The sequence below is a fragment of the Larimichthys crocea genome, chromosome XX (genome assembly GCF_000972845.2).
Source record: "Larimichthys crocea isolate SSNF chromosome XX, L_crocea_2.0, whole genome shotgun sequence".
NCBI classification, from domain to species: Eukaryota; Metazoa; Chordata; class Actinopteri; family Sciaenidae; genus Larimichthys; species Larimichthys crocea.
This window is the reverse complement of record NC_040030.1, coordinates 8,394,216-8,411,219: the sequence shown is the minus strand read 5'-3', so window position 1 is coordinate 8,411,219 and position 17,004 is coordinate 8,394,216. Positions and strand designations below refer to the sequence as shown.

Below are 17,004 nucleotides of genomic sequence, written 5' to 3'. Positions count from 1 at the left end.
CAGCTGGATTTGGTAATAACTTTTTTTTATCGTACGCAGCTTGAAGTCCAAACAGATGAATTCCCCCATCCAGTGATTGAAAAGGTGAAACTCATTCACTGTTGCAAAACTGTACTTGATAGAAATGGAGCTGAGCTGAGTTCGGTCGTGTACTGCTTTGTTGTACCTGAAGACTAATTTTAATTTGTTTTTTATTTTTGTAGGAGGAACAATTACCCACACACGTTCCTGCCCAGTTAGAAATCTCCAGTCATCCTTTAACGGTCTCCACAGACAGAGAAACAGATACTACAGTTCATGTAATTACAAAAATGAATCAAAGTTTTGGTTTATTGTTATTTTAGTGATCAGCAGTTTATATCAATTTGAAGTCCAAGCAACAGCAAAACAAGCAGAAGAAGCAATACTCAATACTCAAAATCCCAGATCCTATCAAATGTGCATGAGTCAGACAGAGACAAACAAACTAAAGTTTGAACTCTTAAAATAACTCTTTTTAGCTACAATCAGACTATAGAATATTAAAGCCAGTTTGGTCTCATAATTCATGACGATACATATATATCTATGTCTATCTATATCTATCTTTCTACAATGTCTTGGTAAGTCTCCCTTGATTTTTCTTCCTGCAGGTTGTCCTGACGACCACAGAGCCTCCATCTCAACCCATGGGTGATACAGAAAAGGTATGGAGGGCAATCCTGCTTCTTTATTCAAAGTGTAGCGTATAGACTTTTACTTAACATTCGCTTTTGAAGTGGCGTGCTTCACCATCACATTCTTATCTATCTTTTATTGCTCTGATCAGGATGAAGAGTCACTGCCTACGCCTCCCGTCACAACAGAAGAAGCAGACAAGGTAACATTGAATGTTTCTGAAGATCCTTGCATGCCTTGGAATGCAAATAAATTTTTTATTTTATTTACTATTAACACAAGAAGCCTGAAAGTGATGGGCAAGTGCTTGAATGAAATGAAGGATTGGCTTCTCATTCTCCCATAAATAAACCATTCTTTTAAGCACTTGGCATCATGTTTCAAGACTTTTTCTTCTTTCAACCCTTTGTTAAAATTTCACCAGTGCAAAAAAGGTGCACGTTTGTGTAATTCGTCAACATTACCAAAGCATGAGACAGGACAGCATTTTTGAGCAGCATGGTTTCAGCGACATTTCTCTAAAGCTTGTCTGAATGGGAATGAGCAGAAGTAATACCCTAGTCCAACTCTTCAGCAATGATTTACTGGCAAAGAAACAATTCCAGAGAGTTACTTTTAATACTTTCTCTCTCTCGTTTTTTTAAACAGGACATCTCTTAATTCCCAAGAGACTGTGACTATAGAGTGTTAAGCATTCATAAGAAAGCACACACCACATGGAGAGTGTGAATAAACTGTGAACTGTTTTGCTGGTGAGGAGCCCTGAACCTGACCAACGTTTCATGAGGGAGGACTTCTTTCCACACAGAGACGATGTCGCTCACCCAAACCTATGGCCAAACCAAAGTTCATATCCTGTTTGAGGGCTTTAAAGAGTATGTGGAGCCCTGTAAACAATCAGGCACCGCTGTTAAAATATCATGTTCAGATTATTTTCCATTCTTTACTTTGTTCCATGTAAATGCCAGTGTAGCCTTTACGTTACTCACTTTGTCTACAACTCCTAATTTATTTATTAAAACATATATTGTAACAAATAAACATCACATTAGATAAAACACGACGCTTTTGTGCCAACAGTTTTAATACATTTCCTTTTGACAAGTTATACTGACATTTTATTTATTGAAACATGGAAAACATCTTGTGTTATTACTTAACCAAACATCTTTGAACACCAATGATATTATTCAAAATGTATTGGTACTATAAGCAATTTTGTAGCCAGGTCAAACACTCTTTTCACTGGTGAAATTTTTCTCTGTTATTACAGTGTTTTGTCTGTGTTTAACCTCTCTGTGCATGTATCCCTCAGTAAAAGTTTAAATAACTCTCTAAGAAAGTCTGTGTCTTTCTTTCTTCATATACATCAGAGCACACACATGACTGCAGCTGTTTGATAGGAAGCATCAAAATTATTGAAGCTAAATTTATATAAACTCATGGGAAGTTTTTTTGGGGGGGCTTGACAGGTTCTTCAATCCCGAATCAGGGTGAAGAAAAGCGCCCTCTGGCCTGATTCTATGGTAAGTGTCACTAGTTTTTTTGTAACAGTGATTCCCAGCCAGATGGTACGTAGAAAGATTGTGAATTAGATCAACTAATTTGAAAAAAATAATAATTTTTTGATTCAAAAATACATATATAAAACTGTCAGCTGTAAAAATTAATCAAGGTACTGTTGGGTGGTTAATAACACTTTCTTCTTTGGTCTGACAAACTCAGAACACATATTTATTCATACTTTACACAGACTTTAAAGTAATGGATAAACTTTTGAAATGGATCAATACAATTATTGGATATATGGTTGAAATGTTTGCCCAAAATGAACTAAACATTGGCAGTTCAGCTGTATGAAAATATTGTAACATCCGCTATTCTATGCACCTTTGTAAGTTCAAAAATACATTTGGAGCATTAATGATGGTGTTGATGAAGGAGTACTGGGCTGTGGGGATGGGCCTGGGTCTTACAAGAATTGTTGGGAACCACTGGTGACAGATTTGTAATAATAATAATTTTAAAAAATGACAGTAGTGATGAGTTTTATATTTTAGGTGTTCATGCCAGGTGCACAAGGTGGAAGAAACCGTTTCAAGGAGGCACAAAAAGTAATTTTTCACTCTATTTCCACTCTTTAAAAATTAAAACTTCATACATGTGCATTGAATAAAATATGAAAATGCAATTTCATGGTCACTGTCTGCAGAGCATATATGAGATTGCCCCTTCATTTTAATTTCAGCATCTGTCCTCTGGAGCTCAAGGTTACAACAGCTGGAATGTAAGTCTGTTATCAGTGATACTGTTATAGTGAAGTATTAATCCAAAATTAAGGTGCGACTTATGAATATGTTGGTGTGTGTTATGAAACCTGTTTTCCAGAGGAAGAAGCAAGACGACCCTGACCTTCAAACACATACAATGAGGCGGAGGCAAGAAAGAAGGGAGAAAGAGCGATACAGTGATACAGAAAGAGAGATTCATACAGAAACACAAGATGGAGGAGAGGAGCCGACTAAAGCTGAAAAAGTGGAGGAGTGGGAAATGAAACAAGAGAAAGAAGTAGAGACAGATACAGGTCCTGATCCAGCCTACGAAGAGGAGGAGAGGAGTGGAGACTACGACTGGGAGACAGAGGAGGACGTCGATCGAGAGCGAGAAGGAGAGGAGGACGACCTGGAGAGGGAGAGAGAGAGGGAAAGGATGGAGATGGAGAGGGAGAGAGAGGAGCTGGAGAAAGAGAGGGAGGCCGAGATGGAGCTGGAGAGGGAAAAGATGGAGAGGGAGAGAGAGGAGCTAGAGAAAGAGAAGGAGGCCGAACTGGAGCTAGAGAGAGAAAAGATGGAGAGGGAGAGGATAGAGCAGGAGGGGGAGAGAGACTTGGAGAGGGAGAGAGAGGAGTGGGAGAGAAGGAGGGCGGAGATTGAGAGGGGGAGAGAAGGGGGTTATGATGAGGAGACTGGACAACCATACCCATACCCCCCAGAGTATTTTTACCTGAAGGTAAGTGCACAAGGTACTCACCTCATGATCTTAACATCATTACATCAGATATATTTCAAATAAAATAATACAGTTTAATTATCCAATGGTAATAATATACTATATATATTTCTTATGCAACAGGGACAACCAGGTGAGAATGGAAACCCAGGACGAAAGGTGACTAGATATTTTAAACCTAAAAGAATATGCTACCTTTGCAAAGCCTCAACAATTGCATTTAACTTAAAAAACAAAAATAAAGTGATACAATTTTGACAGACCCTCATTTACATTAATATCCTCACAAGATTTTATTTGCAATCCATCCAAGACTGGACAGACAGTAGTGGAGGAAGTATTCAGATCCTACACTTAAGTAAAAGTAGCAGTACCCCAATATGAAAATACTCTACTTAAGTAAAATTCCTGCTAACCTTATTTAGTAAAAATATTTATTATCAGCTACATTGTTTTTCTGCAGTACAGTTGCCCTTGTCAGTGTTTCACTTTTACATATTGGATTAATATTAATGGTGCACTAATGTGTATGCTGTATTTTCTCAACCCATAAAGGAACATTTAATCATCCTCTTAACTGAAAAACTACAATTCAAAATCCCCAAATTTGGAGATTGATGCATTTCAAATTTTTTTAAAAGTACAATATTTTCCTTAGAAATGTAGTGTTAAAGTATATATTTGCTTAATTTGCAACAAGTACCTCAAAATGAGATACTTGAGTAAAAGTAGTTAGTTACATTCCACCCCTGCTGACATTTCAATCCCCTGAATCATCGAGTTTGTTTGGGTGAATTAACCCTTTAATCTGAAACATACCCTTTGATTGTCGGCACTTACTGAGTCACTGATATCATCCCAATGATTACGATGATTTAAATCATCCTAAGATCACAGATCAAGAATGACAGTCGCCACACGAAATATGCCACCGGTTCATAAAAATATCATCGCTGCTCTCCCTACCTACCCACAATGCATCAGTGAATGACATCAGAGCTCAGGGAGAACTTCTCTCCCGTCTCGCCTGTCAGTAGAGCCAATTGACTCCGGGCGTTTGATGTCCCCTCTGCTCTATTTCTGTGTGAGTGTGAGACAGTAGATTAAAGCAGACATTAATAATTCCCCTTGTTAACATGCTGACACTTTATATATATATATATTTCAAATTCCTCTGTGTTGGTTTATTCTGGCTCATGAAAAACAATGTGCTGAGGTGCACTGTGCTGATATGTGCTTTTTTGGTTCACACTCTTTCAGGGTGAAATTGGTGAAAAAGGACAAAAGGTGAATACAATGTTTATTCATAAGCTGTTTCTTCACGCAGTTCTTTTAGTTTGTGACAGTGAAATCTGGAGTTTGGAGATTTTAATTGAAAGGAATGACGGTGAAACATTGTGTTTATATTGTGGTTTTCAGGGAGAGCCAGGTATCGGCCACAGAGGTCCGGAAGGTCAGGCTGGTCCTCCGGGACAGAAGGTGAAACTTTTCTTCCCTCCTCTCTCCTAAAAACTAAAAGATAACAAAGAAAAATACAAGCAACCTCTTATTTATAATGTCTTTTCTAAATCAATTAATCCACACGGTCTTTTCCATCACGTTGACTTTGATTGACTTTGTTTTTAATTTAGGGAATTTAATTGGCTCACTGACTCAGTCACTCATTTAAAATTGTGTTTGAGTATGTAAATTGATAAAGGAAAGAAGGACTTTATTTGAAAGCAATTATTCAAAAGTAATAAAAGGGCTGGATAATTACATACCATGACAGACGTGACCTTTAACTGTGTGTAAATGGAAAATGGACTGTACTTTTGTAGCGCCTTTCTAGTGTTCCGACCACTCAAAGCGCCTTTACACTACATATCTCATTCACCCATTCACACACATTCATGCACTGATGGCATTAGCTACCATGCAAGGTGCCAACTGCTCATCAGTTTTAGGAACTAACCATTCATACACGTTAACACACCGATGGCACGGCCTTCGGGAGTAATTTGGGATTGCCCAAGGACACTGACATGTAGACTGGAGGAGCCGGGGTCGCCGATCATTTGATTGGTGGACGACCCGCTCTACCTCCGAGCCACAGCCGCCTGTTTGTCATCCAAACACTTAATTGTCCCTATTTTTATGCGTCAGGGTGAACCAGGTGAGTCAGGGCCTGCAGGTGCTCAAGGCATCCAGGGTATCCGTGGTAATGCAGGCACCCAGGGCACCCCAGGCCTTAGGGGTCCACCAGGGGACCCAGGAGAGCCGGGCAGAGAGGTACATCATCATATGTTAAAAGTTTTCATTTAGCTCACTCTAAACAGGAAAAATTAGACATAGAGATGTTTTGTGTGTTGGTGCAGGGTGACCGGGGTAAAAGGGGGAAGAACGGATCACCTGGAGCTCCTGGACTTCGAGGGGAGCTAGGGCCTCAGGTAAGAAAATACAAATGTTTGAAATGATCTTTGCAAGTGCTGCCTCTGATTTGAGAGATTTTTCATGGACTATCTAGCCTAAAAGAAACTCCGGATGATATTTTCTCTCTCTAATAAAGGGTCTGTCTGGCGTACCTGGAGTAAAAGGAGAAAAGGTACAAATACTGTATATATGATATTTGAGTTGTATTTACTTTTATTATGTTTGATCCAAGAGCTTTATATTTGTTGCAGCAGCAGCAGCCACAAGAAATTAATTAAAAGTTTCTTTTCCTTATCAGGGTGTCAGTATTCCTGGAGAGCCTGGTGCTCGGGGTTTGGCTGGCTTTGCAGGCAGAAAGGTGAGTTTGTTTGTCTTCAGCTTATACATCAACAACATTTTAGACAATTTTAGTCTGTGTTTAGGTTAGTTTGTGTGTCTTCTGTCTTCTGAATATCTTAAAATATTTATTTTCAGGGTGAAAAAGGCACTCCAGGTATTAAAGGAACTCCTGGGAATCTAGTAAGCAACATTTCTGAACTAAACAACCGAGCAGAACATTTCATTAAAGTCCGTGTAAAGGCTATTCTGAGATTTCTTTGAAAACATGTTAAATATGTTGGAAAACAGTTGCTGAAAACATGCAAAAAGACTTTCAACGATATATTACTGAAATGTGGAGTTAAAACAATTTTCACCAGTTTTCAGTCCAGGATTTTGTGGGCGGTCCTTAAAGGGTGGCTTGATGACACGCTGAGGCCACCCTGAGCATAACCCTGCACCCCTAGCAGAGAGATAGAGATTTATTCATCTCACTCAGAGTGTTTCAAAGTTAGTCATGTCATTTTCTGAACTCATCGGTCACGTGTTTTAGTCGCTTCAAAATTGCTGCTTGACTGCTCCCACACATTCAGCGGACACGCCCCCACAGTCCTGGAGCTGAGGATACTGCTCATTTTTACCTGATTTTTAATGATTCAAATTTAGCTGGGTGGTAAATAACACTTTTCTCTTTGATCTGACAAACTCAGAACACATATTTATTCTCACTTTACACATATTTTACCATTTGAGTTTATTTTATGTTCATTTGGAGAGTAAATGCATTACTTTTACTTTTTTTATTTTTTATTTTTTTACCAGGGCCTAAAAGGGTTGCGTGGCATTAAAGGTGAAAAGGTGAGATGTTATTTAACATGATTTGTTGTAATTATATTTGACACAATAAAGCTACACTTTAAAAATTCAAACATTCACACTAATACTGCTACACTACTGTATGATGTTTAACACTGAAACTTTAACGTATAAAATCCTCAGTTGATGCCAAATATGTTGAAATCTACCTTATACCTCAATTCAAAGACAACCCCCGTGAGATGTAAGAAGAGATCTACAGGTATTTGAGTAATATATAATATAATGATATAATATAATAATAATAATAATAATAATAATAATAAATAATAATAATAATAATAATAATAATATAATAATATGAAAAGTCTTGGAGACACTGGTTTTGGCCCATCTGAGACCTCAGGTAACCACCTCCCTAGACCTGCTCTGAAAGTATTTTGTCATCTGCAATGTTTTATTAAAGGATGCTTTTTACCAAGGGTAAATTGGGTTTTTCCCAATGTCAAGTCAAAAATGTTTCCTAAACTGTTACATCACAAGTGCAAGCCTGCACTGCAGGGAGGATAGATGATAGATTTTTGTACCCAAGTGTCAGCGTGTTGTAATGGAAGCTATCTGATGAAACAGGCGACATGTCTACGTACTTTTAAATACCTATGCTGTTTTCTGACCACTTCCACCACCAAAGTGTGTTCACCCAAAGGACTGCAGCTACCAACTCGATCTTTTTTCGATTTGCAGTGCAATTTGTGTCAGATCTATACAACGTGATGCACAGAAAGCAGGAAGGTGCTACAGTTTCTGAGATATCTGGAGCACCAGTGAACATCTTGACCTTGTCTGCCTGCATGTACTTCATCTTTATTTACACGAGTCACTCTTCTCACAGTTGTGAGGGAGGAATTGTGAAAGGAGAGGCCAGCATTGACATTTGACCCATTTCATTTCTCAACAATTCATTTTGAAGTGTTTGTGGGTCCAGGTTGTGAATGGACGGATGTCAGTCTTCAGTCATACTGTCACCATATTTGTTTATTTCTTCTCCAGTGAAGTGTCACAGCTGAATTCCTGTCAAACGCCACTAAACCTTGGTCCTGTTGTGTGCAATAACATTTTATCGAAGATATTAAAGATAAAAAATATTTTGTCTTTGTATTGTGATGGATTTAATCATTTCTCTGTTGCAACGGCAGCAGGACATGTGAAGTATTACACGGTTTTGTTTGATGTGAAATCATAATAGTTTGGAAAATTGTTAAAAACCTCTTTCTTTGCAGGGGGACCGAGGGTTACCTGGAGTCAGAGGAGAAAGGGTACGATCATTTTCATGTTTCATGTATTCAGCTTTTGCACTGGCCCATTACAGGTGACTTGGTGCAGAGTAAATTACAACAGGGCTTCACGTGCAGTTTGTTTGCTGAGAGTGCATAGGACCAACGAAGGAGAGGTATATCTTTTTAAATATATATATAATCCTTTCCTACAGGGGAGTGTTCTTCAAATTCAAGGACCTCGTGGATTTAAGGGTTCCAAAGGAGACGCGGTGAGATCCTCTTGAAGTTTAGGCTAAATTTACGCATGAGTAAAGGCAGTTTTTGAGAATATAAATTTTAAATATCCAAACATATATAAAATCACACATAAAAAAAATATAGAATTGAGTTAAGATGTTTTGTTTCAGGGTGAGCGAGGCCCACCAGGTTTTGATGGAGATAAAGGAGAAAAGGGCGAGGACGGTCCTCCTGGAGTTAAGGTAATACATCCTGATGTACACACAAAGAAGAAGAATATGAATATTTAGAGCTCAGCAATATATAATGGTTATGATTAAGTATCTAATAGATGATAATCAGCTTGCTTCATAATTGAATTTATAATAAAAATGGACTGCAAACAGTCATAATTATAGAAAGTATTTTACATTGTTCTTTAAAGGGCTTAAAGGGCGATGCAGGCACTAAAGGTGCATTGGGGCGTTTTGGAGCACGAGGACCAGTAGGCCAGAAGGTGAGCATGGGTTCATTTTAATATCTTGACACTGCAACATTAATTTAACTATTCAATGTATGTGAAACTGTCTTTCTTTCCCAACAGGGAGATTCAGGAGAGCCAGGACTTAATGGAGTGATGGTAGCTACATGGAGCTACAGTACAAACATAAACAAACAAACATTCAGGAATTGTAAGCATTAACTTTATACAGTAATATACATGATGTGATTGTAGGGTCGCAATGGAGACCATGGAGTTGATGGGGCCAAGGGAGACAAAGGAGATTTAGGACTGCAAGGCCAGAAGGGTAATCAGGTACACTGAAAATCAATATACAAACAATCATGATCTAATTTTTAAGGATTTAGAACTGTTTTATGTTTAGTTTAATTTGTTTGTTATTTGTTTTGCATGTTTCTTTTCCCTACAGGGTGATCCAGGAGAACCAGGATTACCAGGAGACAATGGGGAGAAGGGAGAGAAGGTGGTTATTATTTGTTACAGTGGTCCCTCTTTGGTCCCTTGTCCTTGTTCTGTTGAGTTTCAGAATATCTCTGTTATATGTTATAATTTCTGTTTTGTGCAGTCATGTCCTGAAGTATTACCTGTTGTTTTAGGGTTTCAGAGGTTTACCTGGACGCATCGGGAGTCCAGGCTTGGATGGTGAAAAGGTTAGGCCTCATTAGCACTTGATAAAACCAAAACAGAGTTATCCAACAATGTTATCTGCAGAAATCCTGTCACTACTCTAGATAATTCTGAGTATGCCACATGGTGTCTTTGCCAAACAGGGAGATACAGGATTTGCTGGCACCCCTGGTACACCAGGCTTGAATGGACTCACAGGACGAAAGGTAAACATTCAACTGTGCACATCTTTCTCTTTCCCTGTACACCAAACATATGCAAACTCACTTTTTTCAACACTTTAGGGTGATAAGGGAGAAGGCGGCATCAATGGTGTTGATGGTGATCCAGGAGTGAAAGGAGTAAAGGTTAGCATATTAACATCAGTAGATCATCACAGTTATATTTTGTTAAACACCAGAGACAAACTACAAAATGCGTTTTCATACATGTAAGAGAATACATTGGTCCATGCAGGGTGCAGCAGGTTTCCCAGGTTTCCCGGGGTTTAAGGGGTCAGCAGGGATTTCAGGAAGGGATGGAGATGAAGGACCACCAGGACTCCCTGGACTCCGTGGGGACCCAGGATCTAAGGTATAATACTCCTACTCCATCAGTGTTTTGGGAATATAGAATAATGACTTGTATATTTTTCATGCTAAATAAAGCACAGGCTTGCTAATAACATTACAGATGAATTATCTCATTATATCAGGATATCGAGCTGTTCTCTTCATCACAGCTTCACTTCGGATCCTCGTCACAGCAAAGTTGTTGATGAGTGATCTCTCCTGTCAAATCTGTCAGGCTGAGCTGACATGGATAGACTGTGACAGAATACATCCCTCATGATTTCATTTATGGAAACAATGTTTGACATGTCAAGAAAAGTATATAATTATTGCTCATAATTATATAATAATATAATATAATTATAACTCATATTTAGTTTTTTTTTTTTTTTTTGGTATGGTTATATCACTATTGAATAAGTTGTTAGCACAGAATAATATGACCTGCTTCCACAGACTTCTCATTGGCTGGTGCACACACATGAATCACTACTTTAATGAAGTATACCCATCCCAGAACAAGCCTCATTACCTCTAACTTAATGGTGCTGTCACAATACAGCCACTTCTTTAACTAACACTGAGATATGGCAGCACTAAAAAGCCATGGGGCTTAAATCAGAAGCTACTATTAACATACTGTTTTTTTCTTGCGGGTAAGCTATATCCATGAAATACATTTCTGAGTTAGAAGGGAAGAAAGTGACCAGAAGGATGAGCTGAGCTTGATTACAGTCATCACCATGTCTGTGTCTTGAACAGAGAGACTGGCAGCATGTATACTGCAGCAGAGGATACAGAGACATGTCCTCAATTAACACACACACACGTACACACACACACACACACACAGAGGTCTATTTCCGTCTGCAGCTTTCAAGTAATATCTTACTCAATTAGCTCCTTTCAGCTACAATTACCAGACTTTCAGTGTTGACAGAGAGTGGCTGGGAACCTCTAATGAGGATATTCCAAGGATGTACCTAATTGGTCTGTCTTTCACACTGCTTTTTTTTTCTTCTTGTTAGCAGATAGGTTTTGTGTGAAAGAATTTCTTAAACTCACAATGTGCTCTCTCTGTTCGCACTTTGGTTTTTGTCAAACAGGGTGAGAGGGGCAGAAGGGGCAGATCGAAGCCATGTCAGAGGGGAGCACCCGGGACTCCAGGACTCAGAGGAGAGAGTGTGAGAGTCGTGCTTGAACACGTTTCTAAAGAAACTTATAGTAGAAAGAGATGATTCTTGATCCTGTCCTGCTATTTCCAGCACATTATATTTGTTGCATGTTCATTATCATGTTAAACCAGATGTAAACAATTCAAAAAGACATGTTTGAATAGCTGCATTTAATTGTTTTAGTGTAAGCATTGGGTTTTATTTACATCAAACTTTCAGCACTTTTTTGTAACAGTTTGTTGATGCATGTGCTGTGGTATTGTAGGCATCACAAACTTCACATAAATATCACCTTGTTTAAAGATCTATGTAAGCATGTAGCCTTATTTTGAAATCAAAATTGTCCAAATGTCATAAGTCTGGAATCGCTTCCAAAAGTCTCAGATCACTGCATAATCCAACAGGGCATGAAACAAAGTCTGTGTCCTGACACCTTGTGAAGTCCTTACTACCACTTTTTAATATATTTATATGTCGGACATGAATGTTTTGTAACTTGGCTGTTTATATTTACAGTACAATATGACATATAACTTATGGAAGGGGGCTTTGAATTCAACTCTTTATGCTGGTTTTGGTTCAATTAAAATACACGAATGCACATACATTTAATTAATCTCATGCATTTGTAAATGTGTTTTTATTGCAGGGTACAGTGGGCACTGAAGGAGGAAAAGGGGAGAAGGGGGAACCTGGGCTCTCTGTACGTGTTGATCACACACAAACAAGCACAATCACACAAAAATACACTCACATTTAATATATACTACACACTGTATGAAGAGTTGGCAAAATGACTTTGAATCTTGTCGTTCCCTGTGTCGAGGCTGAAGAAGTGAAGGAGCTAGTCACCCAGGAGGTGGTAGAAAAGTGTGGTAAGATGTGTGTGTGTTTGTGTGTGTGTGTGTGTGTGTGTAGGTGTGTGGTTTTGGGAATGTCACGTTACACACTTGTACATTTTTAACCCTCTGTGTGTGTTTGTACTTTTCTGTACATTTATCCAAAAGTGAAAAAGACACGTGCCTCTAGATCAGCCTATATATTGTGTGTAGGTGTGTGTGTGTGTGTGTGTGTGTGTGTGTATGTACTGTAATGTGTGTGTGTTGTTGTAGAGCTCCTGTGGCAGCAGCATGGCACCCGTGTGTGTTGTGCCATCTGTTATGTTCTCTCAGAGGAACACACACCATGGTGCCTGCAACAGTAGAGCCATTCACAAACACGAGACTGCCATTAAGTGGGACGCCTCACCAAGAATCCACTACACACTAACAAAACACTTAAATGATCATTTGTCAACCTTTCTGCAACATTTCGGCAGGCCACAGTAGGAGAAGCACAGGTGCAGATTATGAAACAGTCTCCCACAGATCAGCAAACTCTGCTGTTTGAAACTCAACTATTTATATTTATATTTATACTCACACTGCTTTAGCATCTGTTACATATGATTGATTTAAACATTCATTCATATTTTTACATAACTGTAACAAGCACGGGTCCTTGTCAGGTTTGAATGCAGATATTCCAGCAGATGATTCTCACATTTTACAACTATTTATTTTAGCTGTGAGCCTTTGTCAAGGTTTGAGTCCGCTGCTGCGTTTACCCCACACTTTTACCACACACAATTACTTGAATTGCATTCATATTTTCAGAAGAAATATGTGATTTCACTACAGAATAAAAAGCATGAATTGTCTATTAGCTGGATTATAAAACCACACATCTAATACCACAATATATTTGGCAAATCACTTCATCATATAAGATATAAAATACATTAAATCCAGTATTCCGAATTGGTGTCCATGCATGTTAAGTGTGTGTCATGTTTGTATCGCCACAGGGTTGGAATACAAGTTCATGGTAAGGTCTGTGGATCCAGATGGAACAACCTCAGTGGCAGAGAAGAAAAATACGTCAGATGATGTGTTGGCATCCCTCAACCGTGATCTCCAAGAGGAAGAAGGTGAAGAATGGGAAGAATATGGAGACAAAGAGGGAGAAATGACCAGTCCCGCCCCTGTGATCTACGGGGAAAAAGGGATCCTGCCAAACCACACTGGTAATGATAATTATTTCAATATTACACATTGACACAAGTGACTGATTGCTGTTGGACTGTTGTCCAGGCCCATGGGCCAAACACGCAGATGCCTCAGATATCATAATTTGCTAATTGCTTGGTTGTCGCCACAACAAATTTATAGCTGTGACCAAGTGTGTGTCACAGCTAAGTGGTTAGGCTACATATGTCATGCTTATGTGTAACAGCTGTGATGTAGACAGTTTTCTTTCTTTCTCTGATAAAATATCCGGACACTGTTATCACTGTATATTGTTTTTTTATATTGTGACACATCATAGTATAATGTCATTGCCATTTACTAAAGGAGAGAAGAGGTGGCATCAGTTTTCATTGAGTTAATTGGCAGCGTAGCCGGAATCATGTTGCTCTAGTCTGCCGTAGTATATAAAGATGTTGTTTCAAAGCTGAGCTAAAGGTGGCGCTACTGAGCGTGTGTAAATCTGGCACTTTAGGTCTGGCTGCAAATATTTTTTTCTGTGTCTTGCATCACAAATTCTGCAAATTCCCACTAAGCTGTGAAGATAAAGTGAAGGCTGTGGGAGTAATGCTAAATGTAGAAAAGTGTCACGGTGAATGTCAGTTTACTACTTTCAGTTTAGCATAGGGAAACAGAGGAAAAGCGCTGTCTGTTACATACACTGCAAACTTACAAACATCACTGTTCACCTCCTGGACTGCTGATGTTACTGAAGACATCAGCGTCAAGACAAAAGAAGCTGCCAGAAAGTTAAACAAAGGGTCACCGTGTGCCCTGAAATCACACAAATTTTCATGAAGCTCATTAGCGAATGCAGCCCCCCGGAGGCAAGAATAGCTCTCTGCGTCCCAATTTATTTTAATTCTTGCTTGAGGAGAACGAGAAAACTAATCAAAGAGTGAGTGTGTTATTGCCCCGTCGTCAATGTCAACATGTTTATTCATAAATTACAACCATTTGATGTGAGACATGTGACATTCAGCTCGTTCTGTGTGAGCACAGCGGGCCACAGTTCAATATTTACAACGTTAATTTGAAGGCATTAGAAAGGACGAAACAAAAATGTATTCAAGAAATCTGTTGCTTTACAGCTTCATGAAAGAAGAGCGTTCCTTTAGTACACATCTTTTTAATTAACTAACCTCGATGAAATAATTAAAATAATCTTCTTTCTTCTGCTTGCTATAAATTGTGAGTTACATACATCATATGTAGTTCAATCAAGTTAATTAAGCACATTAGTTCAAGCAGAGCATTAGATGATTAGCATTAGCCACAGCTAAATGATATTCATGCAGACGTTATAATCTGACAGTTGTCACTCTTTCTTTGCTGATATGCTCATGCCAGTGCTGTTTTGATTTTTCATCTTCCTTATTGAGGTTGAAAGGATGAAAAAGAAAGCGATAGACACAGTAAACTCCACAGAACAAAGAAGCTTGCCGCTCTGTACCTGTTCTTTCCAGCTTTTTCAGTGACTTATCACATTTCCATCCTGGTCCTTTTTTCACGTTAGCGGCATATAAACTGTGTGATTGTGTAACTGTGGTTCTTTGGTGTTGCTGATTTACAGAAGGTTTGCATAAAGAGATCAAAAAGACTATCAACGAACACTCCATGTTGCACAACTACTCGAAGAAACGATTTAACATGAGTCAAAACGCCGCTGGCATTCATTAATTTTTGGTCCAGTCAAAGTGATTTCCTTTCTTGGTCCCTAATGACTGAATCCGCCAACCTGTAAAACTCCTCGCTGATGTTGTTTCCCTTCAGATTCTCCTGCGGGAGAGACTGCAGAGTGGGGACAGAGGAAGAAAAGAAGGGTATTTGGAACAAACACTGCTGGTGAGTGGCCAAGACAACTGATTTTCTTTTTATCTTCCTGCCTCCTCTCTTTTTTTCCATCTTGTTTACTCTCGTTTTCTCCCCCCTTTTTTCTCCCCCATATTTACATAATCTGAGTGATGAGTTTGTTTGAAATTGTTAAAAGCACAAGGTGGGAGGGAACGATAAGACCAAAACTCAATCCATGAATGTTTTACAGCCTGTGCTAGATTTCATGGGGCAATGTATGAATAAAAATATGCTGTGGAAAAAGTCAAGAAGATAACAAAAAAAACGATAGCATCCAGCAACTCAATCAAGTTATTAATTCATATTAAATGGTGTTTCGCTGAGCTTGGCAGAAAGACAGGAATTCTGCACAAATACAATGTATAACAGCTAAATAAGACAACTTACTCTATGAATTGTAAGCTGGTTTGTCCAAAGCATGTATTCTTTTTACACAAAAACCTGTCTTTGTTTTTGTTATATATTGAAATCTTTCTAGATGTACTTTAATATCTCTTGGAGTCCTTACAGTCCTTAGCATTTTGCACACTAGTGGCTTAAAGTGGTATCTATAAATATTTTATTTTCACAGTGTGAAAGACTTCATCATGTAGGAATAATTCAGTCAGTGAACATGGAACATTTTCTTCACTTTTGCAGCATATCCAGCAGCAGAAATGTAGGGAAAATATAGTGTTTTTAACCCATTTTAATCTGTTTTTCCACCTTTCATTGTCAACAGACCGTTGCCTGGAGCCAATGTTAGAGGGGTACTGTTCAGAATATGTTCTGCTCTGGTACTTTCACCCTCACTCGGGGGAATGCAGGCCGTTTGTGTACGGGGGCTGCGGTGGCAACAGAAACCAATTCAGCTCAAGACAGGAGTGTGAGAGTTGGTGTGGGAAGGAGAGGAGTGGTAAAGAGTACCAGTCAGATCACAGATGAACGAAAGATTGTAACAGCTAATCAGATAAGTCCAAAATTCTTCATTAAAGACAATATAATATTATTTTCACTTCACGTCATCATAGTGCAGAAAAACATGTTTACTCTTCCACAGACACTGACCTCTGGAGACAGTAATCCCATATGAGAAAATAATGTTTGTACATAACTGTGTAAAATGTTTTATAATGGATTTATTTATATAGTTTAACAGCTGTTTCTTCATTTGTGTGTGAATATTAAAAACTAACATTTTTGTACTGTTTTATATATGTTTTATGAAACACACTGACTTTCTGTTGAGTTTACTACTGAAAAATTAAAAACACATTTTTTTCTTTTGTGATTTGCCTTTTTATGTCTTTTCTCGCTCCGTCTCTCGAGTCTCCTTATGTAACGTTCAGTCACCTTTCTTCTGTTTTGTCAATTGCCTGCATCCTGTGCGGTGTGAAAAATAAGAAGCTGGTGGCTGATTGCCTGCTGCCACCACCACCACTACATATGCTCCTTTGGCAGGGGGTGTTAGGGGTCAGGCTGGGAGCCAGATGAGGGGCCAACAGGGGCCCAGTGAGGGAGATC

At 38.7% G+C, this 17,004-nt stretch overlaps 2 protein-coding genes across 2 annotated transcripts in view; both read left to right on the top strand.

The window, feature by feature from the left end:
* The window catches only part of col7a1l (collagen type VII alpha 1-like), a gene marked incomplete at its 3' end in the record, with an annotated part of 50,055 nt that extends 46,713 nt beyond the window's left edge, over positions 1 to 3,342 (top strand). Inside the window, exons 76-83 of the mRNA XM_027272446.1 lie at positions 40 to 84; positions 204 to 299; positions 633 to 686; positions 809 to 859; positions 2,130 to 2,183; positions 2,718 to 2,771; positions 2,906 to 2,944; positions 3,046 to 3,342. Coding sequence (XP_027128247.1) covers positions 40 to 84; positions 204 to 299; positions 633 to 686; positions 809 to 859; positions 2,130 to 2,183; positions 2,718 to 2,771; positions 2,906 to 2,944; positions 3,046 to 3,342 — 690 coding nt within the window. The remainder of the gene's footprint in view (positions 1 to 39; positions 85 to 203; positions 300 to 632; positions 687 to 808; positions 860 to 2,129; positions 2,184 to 2,717; positions 2,772 to 2,905; positions 2,945 to 3,045) is intronic.
* A 216-nt stretch (positions 3,343 to 3,558) lies between these two features.
* LOC104923473 (collagen alpha-1(VII) chain-like) lies at positions 3,559 to 16,605 on the top strand (the record flags this gene model as incomplete). Its single annotated transcript, XM_019266665.2, has 27 exons — positions 3,559 to 3,666; positions 3,790 to 3,825; positions 4,927 to 4,953; positions 5,086 to 5,145; positions 5,812 to 5,937; positions 6,024 to 6,095; positions 6,215 to 6,250; positions 6,377 to 6,436; positions 6,553 to 6,597; positions 7,219 to 7,254; positions 8,493 to 8,528; positions 8,702 to 8,758; positions 8,897 to 8,968; positions 9,151 to 9,222; positions 9,310 to 9,345; positions 9,442 to 9,522; positions 9,638 to 9,691; positions 9,825 to 9,878; positions 9,999 to 10,061; positions 10,140 to 10,202; positions 10,312 to 10,428; positions 11,513 to 11,590; positions 12,231 to 12,284; positions 12,408 to 12,456; positions 13,428 to 13,646; positions 15,421 to 15,492; positions 16,223 to 16,605. Coding segments are annotated over 27 exons (1,986 nt in total), but the record flags the coding sequence as incomplete, so codon positions are not given.
* Between the last annotated feature and the right edge of the window lie 399 nt (positions 16,606 to 17,004).